Below are 18,365 nucleotides of genomic sequence, written 5' to 3' on the forward strand. Positions count from 1 at the left end.
AAATTTTGGTGTAAGCAACACAACACCAAAGCATAGTCAAACGTCTATCGTCACTAGTTCTAATAAATCCATACCTCCTTGCAAAAGCACACAGCAAGACTGTAAGATAGTAGTACCTAAAGTGGGAGAAATGAGGTTGCATAACAAGCAATAATTCATGATATTCATCACGACAACGATATGTCTGCCCTACCCAACTTCCACATTGAGCAGCATGGAACTAAAGTGGGCAACAAACCACATGGGCACACAGCAATGGAACATGTGAAGAATTTTTCGTTTACATATGAGATTGGCAGGCAGATATGCCAACCAGACTCCAACCATGTGTGTGCGTACCTGAGTGTTTGTTCCACTCGCTACCATTACACCAAAGCAGCAGTTTCTACATCCATCTGCTGACTTCAACAATGACGCTTTGGGACACAGAGAAATAAATGCTGATGCATATGTTATCACACAGTGATACAAGCTGAAAAGGCTGATGCACATATGTTATCACAAAGTTGTTTGTGTTTTCGCTTTCTTTCTGGCCAAAAACCGCTCCTTTGCTGCAGCCAGTGCATCCTGGCTTCTCTTGTGATGGTCTTTCGCTGCAGGTGCTGCTGCTTCCTCATTTCCTTTATTGTTGTCGGGTCCCTGTTGGTCTCCTGCAGCAGATGCCACATCCTCACTTCTTTTCTGACTGTCGGGTCTTGGTAGGTTACGAGCTGATTGTTCATCTGCAACCTGATCTCGAATGGAAGAATGAAGCTTGTCATTGGGAGAATGATGCGCGGCAATCTCATCCTGACGAGTCTTCGCCATCCTTGAAGAATCCGAACTAGTACCAGCTGTCGCAGGAGAGACCTGACGTGTTGGCTGAACCGCCATTTCATCGGGATGCTTTTTAGATTTCCCCTTGTCGGCATCTTCAGAACCAAATGCTACGTTTTTGGATAGGTTGAAATAAAAATCACTGAGGTCAGCCTTCCTGGTAACCTATAAAACAAAGATAAAAATTTACAATGTAAAACATGTGCTATAAACAGTAAGCTCCAGTTTTAAAGTTTTAGCTGTGCATAATTATGAGATTCATAATATCATGAGCCAAAAACAAAATCGAGCACTGGCAAGAAGCATACTTAGCCACATAGTATAAGCCTATAAGGAAGAGACGTAGAGTACAAGCAAACCAGATAACACAAATTATAAAACACACTATCATCAGTAGAGAAGAAGTGAGAGTCCAACTTACATCATCCTTCTGCTCACGCAACTCACGAAGCCGCTCTTCCTCTATCCACTTGGCTTGCTCTGCCAGCTTCTTCTTGTAAGCACTAGTAACGAACTTATCTTTATCTGCATAGAGATGTTCGTCTTGGCTTCTCTCTTTGGCAAGTTTTCTCTCATAAATGATCTCATGTTCTCTCTCTCGTTGTTTTGCTTTGTCTATCAGTCCTTGAATATATCTTGGCTGCAAATGAAGATTCAGAATTAGTTGATCATTTGAAAGCCAAAATCTATCACCTGCATAATCAAAATTCAAAAGACTTGCAGAGCATATACATCAATATAGAGGTAAATCCATTTGTAGCCAAAGATTAACTTACGGTTTCTTTTTTCACTTTTTTTGTACTATGGCCATTAATAAAATTACTAGACACTATATTTATTAGTGCAAGGATCAGAAATCGCTAAACACGTTCCCATAGACAGTTCAATTATGAATCTACGATGCATTTCTTAACAAGTAAAGTAATACTCCGACAATACCTTTCTATCTTGTCGATCTTCCACTTTGGGACGAACTTGCTTTTCCTTCATTTGATCATATACGCCATCATAGTCAAACGCCAAAGGGTCTTCTTCAAGAACCTTCTTATGCTGCTCTTCAACCTTTTGAGAATTCAAATGGAAACAAAAAAGTACAGTCATATAAGTATGCCTAACGCAAAAATAAAATTCAACAAAAACGGAATCTTTATATCAGTAAGTAACCAAACTAAAGTTTACAGTGGAAGAAGACTGACATCTTTGTGAGTTTTTTTCTTGTAGGCTTGACGCAAAATGTCCCTCTCAACATTATCATCATCGTCGTCGTCATCAAAGCCGAGCACCTTTGGAGGCGGGGGCCTCGCAGGCTGTTTCTGCTGTGGCTTAACTCTAAGTTGCAAGCCGTACTTTGACATCTTCTATTTCCGATTTCAAGCTGCTCTCTACACTGCCAAGCCTCAAAACCTAAAACAATCGAAAATATGAGTATTCAATTGAAAAAACCAACTGTCATAGCACTAATACGGAGCTTCATACGAACCAAGCAAAACACTTTCACATTTTTATAGGAAAGCCCGATGAAGGCACACGGTCAATCGTGCCCAACCAGAGCAGGTAAGAAAAGAAGCAATTGCCATGCTTAGTTGCCCCTGATTTCACTTGATTTGGCAAGATAAAAGGGCAATCATTCTTTATGCTTGAGGATAAATCAGATAATATTACTAATGATTAAGCCTAAATCATGAACCCAAGCTAATCCCCGAAACCCTACCTCAGAATTTGCAATTCAAATTGAAGAACTAGACAACCAAAAAAGGCAATAGACTATAAGCCATCCGATAAATATTGAGATGGAACAGCCAACAAAAATCACAAACAACATGTCCAATAGCTGGATCCCCTAAATCAAAATTAAAATGCAAAAATAAAGAGATATAGAATACAGATTACGCCATGTTGAAAACTAAATACCTAGAAATCTCACCGTTCAATCGTTCGTAGGTTACTCGCAATTCCGACGATGAATAGTGAGATACCAGTGAGGGCGGAGGAGGGATGGAGTGGGTGATGGTCGGCGCTATCGCTCGCGGTGGTAGATTTTAGTTATAACGATTTATAGGAAAAGGGGAAAGAAGCATTTACCAGTAGTATTTTTCGAGATAAATGAAATATAGCAAGGTGACGTTCGGTTGCAATGACTAATATCATGAGACTATCCATCTAGGATTAAGTTGTGAGATTATTTTAGTTAGAGGGGAGGCTATGACTAATTATCATGAGACTATTCATCTAGAATTAAGTTGAAGGGTTCAATCTTATACATATTTAATCATGAGATTTAATCTTGCCAACCGAACACCCCCAAGTGTATTTTTTATAAATCCGTCATAAAAATAATTTATAGTAGTACTTGTTTTAGAATAAATCATTTGTTGCTTATTACTCTATCTCGTCCTTAAAAAATAGACAATATTTGGATCGATACGAGTTTTACTGTAAAATTGATAAAGCAAAAGAAAGGTAGAAAGAAAAAGTGATTCAAGTATTTTTACTGAATAATATGATCCATCTCTTTAGAGAAAATAAATTTCCTTAATTTTTAAAGGATATCCTAAAATGGCAAATGTGGTTATTTTTAAAGGACGGAGGGAGTAGTATAAAACGATAAAATGAGATTTTTTTCCTAAAAATTTATATCACATAAAAAAGTGTAGTATTAGAGCCTCTCCAATGGCGGCGTCGGTATCGGCACGCCGATTTTTCGCGGACGCCGGTGCTGACGCCGAACCATTGCAAGCGGCGGCGTCGAAATCGGCGTCAAAATCGGCGTGCCCACGCCGATTCTTGGGCTGACGCCGATCCTCACGGCGCCATTGTAGGCCCCGGATCGGCGTCAGACCGACGTCAGATTTTTAAATTTTTTTTTAAAATTTTTCGAAACACTATATACGCGCTTTGGACGTCATTTTCATTCGCACTGCTTGTTTTAACGAGTACTCTCTCTATCTTAATTTCTGTACAAGATCAACAACGAGAAATGGAAAACAACTACGAAGGTACTCCAGTGACGACCGGGTCTCAGACTCCCCCGACTCCCGGGGAAGTGTCTCAGACTCCCCCGGCTTCCGTGGTAGGTGGTTGGCCTCCGATGACCGGGTACTACAACATGTACCCGTGGCAGCAGATGATGCCACCGATGGCCGCCGGGGGAAGTGTGCCGACTTGGCAGGGGGTACCGCCGATGCAACCCTCTATGCAGATGATGCCGGGGTGGGCACCCGGGATGCAGCCACCGGCACAGCAGATGATGCAACCGCCGCAGGGGACGCCCGGTTTGCAACCGTCGCAGGGGACCCCGAGGAGAAGGCTTATCTTCGCGTATTGCTCCGGAGCATGCGTGAAGAATTGGAGGGGTTTTAGAGGGATACCGGCGGGAGTAGCCGCGGCGTTGGTGGCGACGGAGGCGACGACGAAGGGCTGGGCGAGGACGGAGGCTAGGACGACGGCGAGGAGTGATTTTTTATGTAATTTTTTTATTGTACTTTTTAATTTTTGTACTTTTTTTTAAAATTAATGTACTTTTTAAAAATTATTGTACTTTTTAAAATTTTAATAGTATTATTCAATTTTCCCGTATTTGTCTCTTAAAATAAATTCCGTATGTTGCTACGATTGTAAATTAAATTATATAATTGTTATTAGTGATGTGGATAGACTATGGGAAGGCTATGTGAGGGCTATTGGATGTCCAGTTGCATGTCCAGATGATGTGGCAGGAGGATTTTAGTGTTGATGATGTGGCAGTGAGAAGGCTATGTGAGGGCTATTGGATGTCCTCCACCATTGGAGATGCTCTTACAAAAGAATGAAACATGACCCATTCAATGACGGACCTGGGAACATTGTCAATCAGTCTCATCGTCAATTCATGAGGATCGAAAAACTGTATTAAATTCGACATTCCATAATGCAATTTTTTTGTGTTAATCCATTGAACTTGTAGTTATTCTCGTTCTTCATCCACCATCAATTACAAGCGCAACCAACTATCTCTTTCGAGGTAACCTTCTCACCGGTTTTGTTTACTAAGAAACACAAATTAAACGGGACTAAAAAAATAGTAAACACAAAAGGTATCAAATGGGACTACAAAAAAAATTGTGAATGTATGAATAGAGAGAGCTCTTGAGTTTAGGGTTTAGGCTCTACATTCAAAAAATTAGATCTTAAATAAATTGCACTGTATTTCCTCGAATTGAAAATTGACCACACAAATTAGATAAATTATTTTAATTTAAAAATACCTCTCTCTTTTAGTCGTCTCGTGATTATCCGGTTCAAGCGACTGCGAAATTGATCAATTACAGGTGATTTCTTTACCACTCTTTTCATTTCAAAGTGTAAATCTTTCGATTCTTCCGTTAAAATCTGGCCCTAATTTGTTCCTCAAAGCTTTGCTGGCGCGCCTTGCGCTTCCTAGTTTTAATTGTATAAGTTTTATTTGCACATGTGTGATTTGATCGATGAGTTTGGGTTTTAATTTACTCGTGGATTCAATGTGAATACCTGGATTGTAAACTGAATATGTATATTTAACTGGAAAATTGATGGAAATAAGCTAAAAGCTAATGAAATTAGACCGAAGTTAGAATTTTTGAACATTGGTAGTTGGAAGAGCTCGAGCTTTATTCTAGATCGATGCATTGTCATCCTAGTTCCTGTTTACAGCTAATTTTGCTCAGATGTTTGATTTAAGAGCTTTCTTCTTGCAACTACTGATAGAATTGCCTGCTGCTCAGTGCTACATCTAGCCTTGTTTGTCGTTAGGAACTCGTTGTTTACTTTCCCGGAAGTTTAATTGTCATGTAACGCACTGTCCGTGTGGATTCATTCGTCTTTGTTGTCATGTAAAGAATGCAGAAAGCATTGCAATTGGGGACCTGTTATTAGCACAACCAATTTGTGCCCTGTTTTTACCTGGTAGAATCACCTTATTTTTCGTTTGGAACTTGTTTATTATATTCCGGTGGTTTAATTGTCATTTAACGCACTGTCCGTGTGGATTCACTCGTCTTTGTTGGCATGTAAAGAATGCAGAAAGCATGGATATATGAAACCTGTCAATTTGTGGCCTGTTTTTGCCTGGTTGATTTGCCTTATTTGTCCTTAGGAACTCGTTCTTTACTTGACCAGTAGTTTATTCTCATCTGGTAACGCACTGTCTGTGTAGATTCACTCATCTATGTGGCATGTAAAGAATGCAGAGAGCATGGAGATTGGAGACCTGTTATTAGCACAACCAATCCGTGGCCTATTTTTGCTAGGTTGAGCTGATTTGAAATAGGTTAGAATTGATTCCCTGTCGGCATGGCTGTCCTCTCTGTCTCTCTCCATCTCGGGTTCTCTGGGCTGAGTGGAGCTTAAGAATTCTTTTAGTTTGTCTAAGTATACCTCTTTATGGACTAATCCACACAGATTGTACCTCTTTATGGACTAATCCACACAGATTGTGTGGTCATGGTCTGTGTAATCTTGTACTGCCTTAGACACTGCTGAAAGGAAAGCAGTGATCATCACTAGCACTGTGAAATCGAGCAATATCATTAGGCTCGAGCTCAAAGGGATAAACACCGGGAGGGCACGAAGTACACAATGAGAGATATCTGTATGAGTCCAAAGTTTTATTGAGTGTCTGCCTAACATACCATATAAGACCACTCTAACCCGGAATGATTTCTTTTTTTCGTCCTTTTTTTTTCTGATGCATGTTTCTTATTAGGGCCAATGGGAAATAAACCCGCAAAGCAAGAGAAGAAGGAAGAGCTGTTGCTGAAAATTGTCCCTCCTCTTGACCGTGCATACACTCGTTGGCTTGCTCGTGATCTTGAGAGGATCTATGGCTTCACTCCACGAAATCCACGTGCCATAAAGCCCCCTGACCACTATATTGAACACATGCGTTTGAATGGTTGGTTGGACCTGGACCTGAATGATCCTGACCTTGCACATCTGTTCAAGTGAACGGCCGCGCGCGAGGACATCTTCTCCATAATATCAACTAGAGTTGGCAGCTAAGTTCTGTAGAATGATAGCAAGATCTGTGAACTCTGTATACCTTCTTGATTCAGCTGTGAAAAATCTAGTTGCTTATGCACTGGTTTAGATATCTGCATTTTTTTCTATGTTTTTGCAATTTCATCAATATTGAAATGTGATAAAAATCTTAAAGATCAAAACTTTAACTAGAGCAGAATGTTTATAGTTGTGGGTTATCATATTAGGAAAGTTGAATTTCAAGAAAAGACACTCCTTTGCTAACCCATGTGGAAATTCGATCAAATTCGAAGGTTCAAGAATTGTTGAAGCACAAACTAAAACAAGTAAGATAAGATAGTTATAAATCTTGTGATAATTATAATGAATTAATTAATATTTAAATATTAAATGAAAATCCAAACCGTTGATTTACAAAAAAATCTGATATCTATAGTGAGTTATCGTATCTAATCAAAATCTAAGATAAACAATTTTTTTACCTATATCTTTCGGATAAAATTTACCAATTACATTCGAATATGAGTATTATATTATATAAAACAAAAATAAAACTCGAAAAAATATTTTACGGGTACATCTTATCCAAATAAGACTTAGACTCCCAATCCTACTCCAATCGTAACTCTATTTACTTACACATATTCATCGTAGTAATAAAATATCCAACTATATATATATCATCACCTAAATCAGATTTATACTACGGTAACATAATTTTTTTTTATCTAAGTGGTACTAGACCTAGATCAGACTAGTTCGAGGTCAAGCGCCATGGAGAGCAGGGTGTTCAACTCGAGATATCAAATTTTCGAAGACGATGATGCACAATCGCAACGATCCAAATACACGTCGCTGAGAGATCTCAAACTCGTAAGATCCAACGTGTTAGTGAGAAATCGAAATTTCAAAGACGAAGAAGTTGGAGAATCAGCACGATCAAATTATACATCGTTGAGAGGTCACGAGGTCGTATCATCGAACATGGTGAGGGGCACTAGGAAGTATGATCCGAGCACGGGAGACCCTCTATTGAGACGTGTGGCAATGCTGTATGGACGGACTGGGGCTCCTCGTCCGGAGCGAAGATCCTCGAGCACATGTCCTTGTTCGAGGATGCCGAGATGGATGAAGAAGTTCATGCGGGTTTGTTTTGGGTTTAACATTGATTATCGTGATATAGATTGAGTATAGAAAGTAAGTAGGAGTAGTTTATTTTGGTGTTTTTTTGCTTTGTCGGTAGTGTTAGGTTAATCTGAAGTCTAGATGAAAACAATTGTCCATAAAATTGCATGATTTTGGCATAACGAAAGAAGCAATAATTCTTTGTGACAATTTCGATTTCTGTTTTGATTATCTTTGAAAGCTTGTATGATCATTCTTCTGTTTTTATTTGTTTTTTTCTTTCCATAACCAGGCAATTAGATGGATACTCGTCTGTCAACCTAGTGCTGTTTAGAATTCATACTATATTGTTTTATTTACAAATATATAACATTGTTTAGTTCGACATGTTTTTTTGACATATCAGACAAAAATTTCATAAATACAATAATTGAGAACTCATGCTTTTTCTAACCAATTTGAAAGTCGTCGGAACTATGGTTAACATTTAACCAAACTTTATGTTTTTTTGGTATTTTGGATTTTGCCCTGTTTATATTTTCTATAATATTGAAATATACAGACGATTACGATTAGCAACCCCAGGTTTTAGAAAAAAATTAAGTTGGTATCAAAAATTCAAAATTGTTCCATTAGTTAAATATCACTGTTCTTAATTGTAGTTTTTACATAAGATTAATGTTTAGAGCCTCCATCTCTCTCTCTCTATATATATATATATGTGTGAATGTGGATCGAATAGTTGTGAGACACCAGTTGCACGATTGAATAAACTGCAATAAGAAAAGTAAAAACACAACAATTATGTGGTTCGGCTCTAGGCCTACGTCCACAGGCAGAAAACTAGTGTATGTGCTTATTGATCACTCAAAAGGATTTACAAGAACACTCAATTCTCTCGGAGATTTACAAGTAAAGAACTCTCTCAACTCGCTCGAAGTCGACTTGCTTCGAGAGCACAAATGCACAGTTGGAAAAACTTCGCCTCTCTACTTTATCTCTCTTGAATTCTGTTGTTGTTGAATGAGTGGAAGCATCGTCGCTACTTCAAGGAATTGGGCTCGATCAATTCAGCTCAACAACCGCCTTCCAAATTCTGTTGTAACCGTTAATTCAACGGTCACTCTCGTTTTTAGCACAACGGCTAGTTTCTGGAAACTGCTTTCTCTTTTCCTTGGTCAAGCTGTATCTAAACTCCTTGATCAAGTCGCATCCCCCTTTTTTTCTTGATCAGCTTGCCTCCTTGATCAAGCTATAGCTTCATGTCTCCTTGATCAGCTCAATAAACTAACAAAATATATATATATATATATATATATATATATATATATAGTCTATGATGTTCTATATCATTCGAACAAGCAAGAACAAAACTTGATATCATGGCCCATAATTAAGTAACACATTGGCAAAGAAATTTCTAAAATTAAATAAAAAAACCACCAACTCAACTCCTTCCATAATCCTTCGACACTGAAACTTTGATCATTGCAATAAATTGTACTCACGTTAAAAATCGCAGCACTACGAATATTGTACTCAGGCTGTGAGATAAAAATGAATAAAATGCACTCACGCTATAAAAAAAACACGAAGTTGCCGATGTCCTAATACTTCGAACACATCTATGGCGTTTGAGGTAAGAATAGTTATGAGTTGTGGCTTTACACACAGTTAACTGAGAACTCCTTAGTCAAATTAAAACTCCTAAGTAAATTGGTGTTCGTTATTGTCACATGTATTAATTGAATCAATGCCTCATACTTCTATGTTCATTACACTAATAATTTAAGTTAAATTTAAATATCAAGCGAGACATGTTTTCATAAAAATTAATAAATTGAACTATTGATTAAATATCAACAAATTCCACCATCAACCTAATTAAATCAGGAATTATTCCTCCTAGTTATTCAATACACTTCTAATCCATAGAGCACCCCAGCATACTTCTCATGCTGCCTCTCCACAAAATACAAATCCCTCATCCTCTGAAACGCGTGCCACGTCAGCAAACTATCCGAACCGGCCTGGTGGCACTTCCCGACCACCCGGTCCACATCCAGCGCCCGGGCCACCCGGTCCAAACCGCCATATAGGCTCTCACAAAACCGCATCAAGTACTTCACATCGTACACGTTGCACCCGAAGAAGGCCCTCAGCGCGGCCGCAAACTCCCCGAGCCGGGCCGGGAGCGGGCGCCCGCCCGTGAGGACCTTCATCAGGTACCCGAAGTCGTACGCGCTGTGGAACGTGACCCAGCTCACCGCGTCGCTGCAGACCAGACCGGACCCCATCATGAGCTCCGCGAACCGGGCCGAGTCGATCCCCTCGACCCGGTTCCGGTCGAAGTCGATCCCGTGGGCCCGGAGCAGCTCGACCGACTCTGGCGCGTGGGGGTCACGCGCCGCGTCGAAGTCGGAGAAGTTGAACTGCCAGATGAAGCGGTCGGCGCCGCCGAGGTCGGGGAGATCGCCGGCGGCGCCGGAGAGGGTGATGCCGAGCTGGATGAGGCTGAGCGCGTCGACGTTGGACTTCAGCAGCTTGTAGTGGTCGGCCGGGGAGGGGCGTGTTGGAGATTACAGAATATCATGCAATCAATAAGGGAATCACACCAAATCAGGAGAAGATTGAACGAGATATTTAGACTACAAATTAGGGAGATTTGATTGTGGAAAATCTTACCATGTATAATAATCCCTAGGTCTATATATGATGTACTAATTCATTGTGAATAATATAACACAAATTACCCAATTCTACATGGCATCCGAGCAGGTTAGGCTCAGAAAATTATCATCATAGCCCAGGAACATACCTTTCTCGACCAAATTGGCGAGAACACCAAATCTGCCCAAACCTGAAACCTGGAAAATGGCAGAAGACAAGCCAGAAAAACCCCAAACCGAAATAGCCGAGAAGATTAGATCAAGCAAGAGTGTTACCATAGCCTTCAAGTTGAACGGCTCAAATTATTCACTATGGGCACGATTGATGAAGGTGTCCATTGGCGGCCGAGGAGTCTACCGCCATATTTCCGGAGTACCAGCCCCACCAAAACCAGGCGAAATCGGGTTCACCGATTGGGAGGAAATAGACTTAATAGTCTTTTCCTGGATTATCGATAACATGGAAACTAATCTCATAGCGGACTTCGCGCATCATCAGACAGCAAAATCGCTATGGGATACACTCGCGGTAACATTCGCGAGCTCATCGGATTCGTATCTGATATACGATCTGAGGGACAAAGCAAGCAGGATAGTGCAAGGGGACTCAACGCTGGAGGCATACTGGAGCCGACTACACGGCTTATGGATCGACATCGATCGATGCTCGCATAAAACAGTAAATTGTTGCGATAAGGGAGTAGAGCAATACAGAGAAATCAAATCAGAACTGAGGCTGTTTAAATTCCTCACCGGGCTCAATGAGAAATACGATTGGATCCGACGCGAAATCCTCAAGGAAGAACCCTACCCCTCAGCCGACGTCGCGTACGGATGGGTGAAACGGGAGGCAGCTCGACTTAAAGTCATGTCACCGGCGTCCGATTCAATCTCCGTCGCGGTCGGAAACGAGACATCATCGGGGGGAGTCGGATTCGGATTCGGAGCTCGAGAGTACCGCCCACCACAGCCACAGAATCGGGGTCAGCCACCTCCGTCGCGCTCCGCCGCCAACAGCCGCCGGGGAAACGGCAAACCGGACAAATCCAAGCTCTGGTGTTCGCACTGTGGAATGCATAAACACACAAAGGAGACGTGCTTCCAATTGGTGGGATACCCAGAGTGGTGGGAAGAGGAAAAATCCGGAAAAGCGAAAATCGCGATTGGAACTGAAGGCGGAGGGAGAAATCAGAACGAAGGAGGCCGAGAAACGACTGGGTTCCAGGAGAAAGGACCGGCTAATAGCGGTCTCCCAACCGACGGCGGCAGGCGCGGCGACGGTGTTGGTGGGGCGAAGACGGCAGAAGCCATGGTGGCTTCGCTCAGGTTGGACGGAGGCGGAGAAGCAGGTAAAGGGTTAGGGGTCGGCTGCCCTAACCCTAATAATCCTCATTTTTCAATTAAGCCCAAATATTTTGGATATTCAGAAAAAAGACCCCATTTCCATAAGTGTTATCAAACCAGCCCCCAAGTTACGAATAATTACAGATCCAGCCACCAAATTATTGATAAGTGCAGAACCGACCCTATTATCTGCAGAAATTCATTTGCACCCCTAGAAAATTTATCATATGCTTTTGAGGCCCAGGATTGTGATACTATTAATGATACGGGGTGGATTTTCGACTGTGGGGCTACCGACACGATGTCATACGATAGAAATGATTTTTTAGAAATCCATAAAACCCCTAAGTCGCACATAAAAACAGCGAGTGGGGGAGTAACACCAGTAGAAGGGGCGGGAACCATAGAAATTTTTCCTAATGTTCTTATCCCTAACTGCCTCTATGTGCCTAAATTATCTCAGAAGTTGATGTCAATTAGTCATGTGACGAGGAATTTGAATTGCTCTCTGCTGATGCACCCAAACTTTTGTATGTTACAGGATATCCGGACGGGGAAGATTATTGGACGTGGCACTGAGCGTCGCGGACTATACTTTGTGGATGAGATTGCTCGACGAGATGGTGCGGCGATGCTTGCTCACGGATCCACTAATCAAGATACTTGGCTCTGGCACCGTCGGATGGGCCATACCTCTCCGGGTTATTTAAAATCCTTATTTCCTAAACTTTTTGTTCCCAAAGATTTTTCTTGTGAAGCATGTGTTTTGGCCAAGAGCCATCGAAACTCTTTTAAACCAAATGATACACGTGTTGACACTGTTTTTTCCCTGATTCACTCCGATGTGTGGGGCCCAGCGCCTATAGGAACGGTTTTTGGTTTTAAATACTTTGTGATATTTGTTGATGATTGCAGTAGAACTACTTGGGTGTATTTCATGAAACATAAATCCGAAGTATATGATAAATTCGTCCTATTTTATAAAATGATTCAAACCCAATTTCAGGCTTCTGTAAAAATCTTAAGATCCGATAATGGGGGGGAATTCCTAAACAGTTCTATGACAAATTTTTTCGCTGAAAATGGGTTAGTTCACCAAACTTCCTGTTCCCACACACCAGAACAAAATGGGGTAGCCGAACGGAAAAATAGGATAATTCTTGAAATGACCCGAGCCCTCCTATTCGACTCAAAAGTTCCTCCTTCTTTTTGGCCTGAGGCAGTTGCTACCTCCGTCTACCTTCTAAATCGACTACCCACTAAAACACTATATCGAAAAACACCCCTAGATCACCTTTCTACCTTAACAAAAATTCCCTCAGCCTTATCCTTACCACCTAAAACCTTTGGCTGTTCTGTCTATGTCCATGTTCCCAAACACGAACGCAACAAATTTTCCCCGTGTGCAATTAAGTGCGTTTTTTTGGGGTATGGGATCAACCAGAAGGGCTATAGATGTTATGACCCCAAAACCAAACGAGTGATTACCACCATGAATTGTAACTTTCTTGAGACCGAATTTTTTTACCACCTTGGGACTCAGGGGGAGAGTGAGAGACAGGGGGAGACCCACGAAAATGACTCCCTTCGGTGGTATGTGCCAAGTAACTTTGATTCGGATCCAACAGAACAAGCTGGCACTGTTCCTGAGCCGATCCCGTCTGCTGAGACCATAGTCCCGACGCTTCCGCCGCGATCCTCTGATCAAACCGTAACGGAATCCGAGGTAATATCTAGTCCGACTCATGAAAATTCAAATTCTATTCCGGACTCACCAAGTGCAGAAGTCGAAGAGGAAGAGGATACCTCTATTGACCAGGACACAGGACAATATATACTCCCTCCAAGAAGTACAAGAGGAATTCCACCCAAGAGATACTCCCCGGAACGAATAGGGACGAGAAGCAGATATTCGGTGGCCAACTTTGCTGAAGCCAACGTGTCCAAAATGGCAAGGGCGTTCCATACAGCACTATGCGAGGAAGAGATTCCAAGGACATTTGGAGAAGCCTTCAAAAGCAAGGAGTGGAGAGAGGCAATGCTCGTTGAGATGAAAGCACTAAAACGAAATGGAACTTGGGAAGTGAGCCCGTTGCCCGTTGGGAAACATACAGTGGGGTGCAGGTGGGTCTTTACAATTAAGCGGAGACCAGATGGGAGTATCGAGCGATACAAGGCTCGATTAGTGGCGAAGGGGTATACGCAGACTCAAGGAGTGGATTATTCAGAGACGTTCTCTCCAGTAGCCAAGATGAACACAGTAAGAGTTCTACTATCCATTGCAGCAAACAGAGACTGGCCACTTCATCAGTATGACGTCACCAATGCCTTCCTCCATGGTGAATTAAAGGATCCAATCTACATGGAGGCCCCGCCGGGCTTCGAAGAGGAATTCGGCCAGAACCAGGTGTGCAAGTTGAAGAAAACCTTGTACGGATTAAAGCAGTCCCCGAGAGCTTGGTTCGGAAGATTCACAGATGTGATGAAACGATACGGCTATCAACAGAGTAACTCAGATCATACATTGTTCATCAAGCGAAGAGGAGAAAAGATCACTTGTCTGATAATTTACGTGGACGACATGATTATTACAGGGGATGATTTAGAAGAGATAAACGACCTCAAGGGGCATCTAGCTACAGAATTCGAGATGAAGAATCTTGGAGATCTAAAATACTTTCTTGGGATCGAGGTACTGAGATCCAGAAAAGGCATCTTCATCAGTCAACGGAAGTACGTTCTCGATCTCTTGACAGAGATAGGAATGCTTGAGTGCAAGCCAGCAGATACTCCCATGGTGCAGAATCACGGCCTTCAGATAATCAAAGCAGCAGCGTCGACTGATCGGGGAAGATACCAGAGACTAGTGGGAAAACTCATCTACCTCTCTCACACTCGGCCTGACATTGCATATGCAGTAGGAGTGCTTAGTCAGTTTATGCATAATCCACAGGAGGAGCATTGGGAGGCAGCACTCCGAGTAGTGCGATATCTAAAGGGGACCACCGGACACGGAATACTGTTCCGAAAAAATGGACATCTCGACATCCATGGATACACTGATGCAGATTGGGCAGGGAATCCAATTGATAGGCGATCCACAGGAGGATACTTCACCTTTGTGGGAGGAAATTTGGTCACTTGGAGGAGTAAAAAGCAGAAGGTTGTGGCCCTGTCAAGCGCAGAAGCTGAATTCCGAGGTATTAAAAGTGGTCTTACTGAAATTCTTTGGCTTAGGAGGGTGATGAAGGAGTTAAATCTTGAATCACAAAAGACTTGTAAACTTCTATGTGATAACAAGGCGGCGATCAGTATTTCAGAGAACCCAGTACAGCACGACAGAACCAAACACGTCGAGATCGACCGACATTTCATAAAAGAAAATCTTGAGGAGAAGATTGTCGAGATTCCATATGTAAAGTCCGAAGATCAATTGGCAGACATCTTAACCAATGCCGTATCTGCAAAGAACTTTCACGAAGTTCTGGGCAAGTTAAGTTTCGGAGATCCCGTAACTTAACTTGAGGGGGAGTGTTGGAGATTACAGAATATCATGCAATCAATAAGGGAATCACACCAAATCAGGAGAAGATTGAACGAGATATTTAGACTACAAATTAGGGAGATTTGATTGTGGAAAATCTTACCATGTATAATAATCCCTAGGTCTATATATGATGTACTAATTCATTGTGAATAATATAACACAAATTACCCAATTCTACAGGGCGGCGGCGGCCGGATTGCGGCGGTTTGAAGATGACGCCGGGGAACTCGGTGTCCATGGAAATGAAGGGGAATTGGTCGATGAGGTCGGAGATGAGGTCGAATTCGGATTCCAGGTTGTGGGCCCACACTTCTCGGATCTTTATAGGTTTGTCGGAAACCATGTCGGAGATCAGAAATTAAGTTAGTGAGTTTGGATAAGTTTGATTTGCTTGAGATGGGTGAGGAGTGATTAGGCGTTTATATATGTGGTGAAGACTGAAGAGAGAGGAGAAGAAGCTAGGAAAGTGGGGGATGAATGATTAATTGTTGGGATGCAAATGAGATTAAATTATATGGAATTAAATAATAGTAAAACGGTTTTACATGTGAAATAAAAGAGTTGAACGCGTTTGGTTGTTTTTGACTAACAGATAGTTTAGAAGCACTGAATTGGTGTGACATAATGAAAGAGGGCGGAAGACCGTGTCCAATGACGGCTGTCAGAAGAGGAAGAGTCAAAGTCAAGCCGTTTTATTGTTCGTTTCATGAATTAAACAAGATTATGTTTGATTGGATATAATCTCACGACATATTACAGTATAATCTTGGCCTTATTTTCTGACACTGTTAATACCATGAATTTCAAATCAATTCAATGTCGAGATAATTTTATTATGAGTAATTGAATACTTCTATAAATAGATCTAATAGAATGCAACGTTAAAAAATTTAAAAGTAATTGATGTGTCCTGAATAATAGTATGTAAATAAATCGATATTTTAATACATTGTATAAATCAGAAAAAAATAGCAAAAAAATTTGCGTACGTAGCAAAATGGCAGAACAATAGTTGAGAAGGAGTGGTACATGTATTGGTCAAAATTGTGAGTTCATCACATTAATTTCATGTTATTCCATCACAGAAATTGTCACTGCTGTAATGTACTGTACTAATTAGGTTATGTGATATTTTTGTTGTGATATTACAGAGTTTTCAACAAGTTAGTTTGGTAACAAAACGATCTAGCTGTAGTTACAAATAGTTTTAATATTGTATGAATATTTCAAATTCAGACAATTAACTATTTGTTCATTATTGGCTGTAATTATTACTCATACTAAATTGATATAAAAATAAGATTTGTTTTTTTTTGTCCAATTAATTAGGTCAGGTAGATCAACGAACCTGCAATTGATGATAAAAAAAACATGATGAGAAAATGTATAAATTTGAGAATGTAACATTTCATTTATTTAGAAGTATTGTTTCATTATTTCTCATGTTTCATAAATAAAATCCTTGTCCATGTCTTTTACGTTTGAAAGTGTACTTTTGGTATATGTGTTACATTAATTTAAAATACCAATTGTTATCTATTTATACTAAATTTATATTTGACGTATATAGGAGTATTAATTTTGGAAAATGGAACATTCTTGGATCTTGACTTCTACTCTAATGCTTTCTTTTGTTTTTTAGACCATCTTCAACCATTACACTAAACTCAAATCCGTTTTAGTGTAAATGTCACACTAAATATTGATTTCACTCCAACCATTTACACTAAGCTCAAACCAAAAAGAATATTCTCCACTCACTTACTTTTTATACTTTTCAATCATATCTATATATTTTATCTAAATTACACCCTAACCCATAGCAATTTGTCAATAACTTTAATTAAATTAAAGTATACTATTAAATAACGTAATAAGACTTATTAATTAATATGACTATATATAAAATTTATTATTTATTACATAAATATAATATAATTAAAAAACTTGTAATTTTAAATATTAATCTTTCTGTTTTTATACGTATGTAGCTTATTAATATAACGTTTTAGTTTATTGTATCATCTTAATCTTATTTTATTTAGGTCACGTATCTTTTTATGCATATTTTTATTTTGATTAGGTTGAGCCTTTTTATTTTTATATTCTTAATCATATTTAGATTTTTAGTCTTTGCTTTTGACTTAATTTAAAAAAAACTTGTATAAAGAAATGGGCCAGCCCACTAATCAATAATTAAATAACATAAAATAGAATTATTTAGGTTTTTATTTGTTATCTTCTTCTCCAACCTGCCGCCAGCGTGTGTTTTACTGAAGTACTGTAAGATTTTTCCATTCCTTTTCCTCGTATTTTTATTTCCCATCCTTCCCTGGTTCATTTAATAAATATAAAATGATTTGGACTTGAATGCAATAAATTAAAATCTAAAAAGTGTTTTTGGTATAGTTTTAGTGTAAACCTAAACATAGGTATTTTTTCATCAAAAACCTATAATAGGATTGGTTTTGCAGTACCGTTAAAGGTATTTTCCTATTGCATTTTAAGTTTTGCAGTATTGCAGTAGATGCTCTTAGCTTATGGTTGTTGTGTGTGGTCTCTGATTACAAATATGTTTAATGTGGCAAATTGTCAATCAAGTTGCACATGTGTATATTAAATAAAGTAGTTATATTATCGATAGTAGCAGAAAAAGAAAAAAAAAGAAAATAATGCTTTTAGGAGCTTGGATAAAGAAGTTAGATTATTTGGAATGGGAAAACTCTTGCTTATGAAACTCCAATAAGCACGTATTGAATTAGTGGACGTGGGTTTGTATTTGTAATTATTATTATTATTAATTTTTTGAAGTCAACCACACCCACATTAGTTAGACTAAACAAAACGTCAACTAGTGTTATTAATCATTA

The 18,365-nt window shown here is 39.9% G+C and overlaps 2 protein-coding genes across 2 annotated transcripts; both read right to left on the reverse strand.

Moving 5' to 3' along the window:
* Positions 1–107: 107 nt before the first annotated feature.
* LOC121742956 (nuclear speckle splicing regulatory protein 1-like) lies at positions 108–2,901 on the reverse strand. The gene is made up of 5 exons (XM_042136107.1): positions 2,741–2,901; positions 2,013–2,220; positions 1,756–1,878; positions 1,238–1,456; positions 108–981 (listed from the first exon to the last, which is right to left on the reverse strand). The coding sequence occupies exons 2-5, from the start codon at positions 2,169–2,171 to the stop codon at positions 499–501; spliced, it is 984 nt and encodes a 327-aa protein (XP_041992041.1). The 5' UTR covers positions 2,172–2,220; positions 2,741–2,901; the 3' UTR covers positions 108–498.
* A 6,854-nt stretch (positions 2,902–9,755) lies between these two features.
* Positions 9,756–15,977, reverse strand: LOC121743666 (probable CCR4-associated factor 1 homolog 11). The gene is made up of 3 exons (XM_042136997.1): positions 15,674–15,977; positions 13,741–13,756; positions 9,756–10,513 (listed from the first exon to the last, which is right to left on the reverse strand). The coding sequence occupies exons 1-3, from the start codon at positions 15,836–15,838 to the stop codon at positions 9,849–9,851; spliced, it is 846 nt and encodes a 281-aa protein (XP_041992931.1). The 5' UTR covers positions 15,839–15,977; the 3' UTR covers positions 9,756–9,848.
* Between the last annotated feature and the right edge of the window lie 2,388 nt (positions 15,978–18,365).

The sequence above is a fragment of the Salvia splendens genome, chromosome 8 (genome assembly GCF_004379255.2).
Source record: "Salvia splendens isolate huo1 chromosome 8, SspV2, whole genome shotgun sequence".
Lineage (NCBI taxonomy): Eukaryota > Viridiplantae > Streptophyta > Magnoliopsida > Lamiales > Lamiaceae > Salvia > Salvia splendens.

What these genes read in the sequence shown, in the direction of transcription:
- LOC121742956 (XM_042136107.1), bottom strand. Translation starts at nt 2,171, where the DNA reads ATGTCAAAGTACGGCTTGCAACTTAGAGTTAAGCCACAGCAGAAACAG. An exon ending in AGAAAAAAACTCACAAAGAT is followed by an intron (nt 1,879 to 2,012) that starts GTCAGTCTTCTT and finishes AATTCTCAAAAG; the next exon opens with GTTGAAGAGCAGCATAAGAA. An exon ending in TGCGTGAGCAGAAGGATGAT is followed by an intron (nt 982 to 1,237) that starts GTAAGTTGGACT and finishes TTTGTTTTATAG; the next exon opens with GTTACCAGGAAGGCTGACCT.
- LOC121743666 (XM_042136997.1), bottom strand. Translation starts at nt 15,838, where the DNA reads ATGGTTTCCGACAAACCTATAAAGATCCGAGAAGTGTGGGCCCACAAC.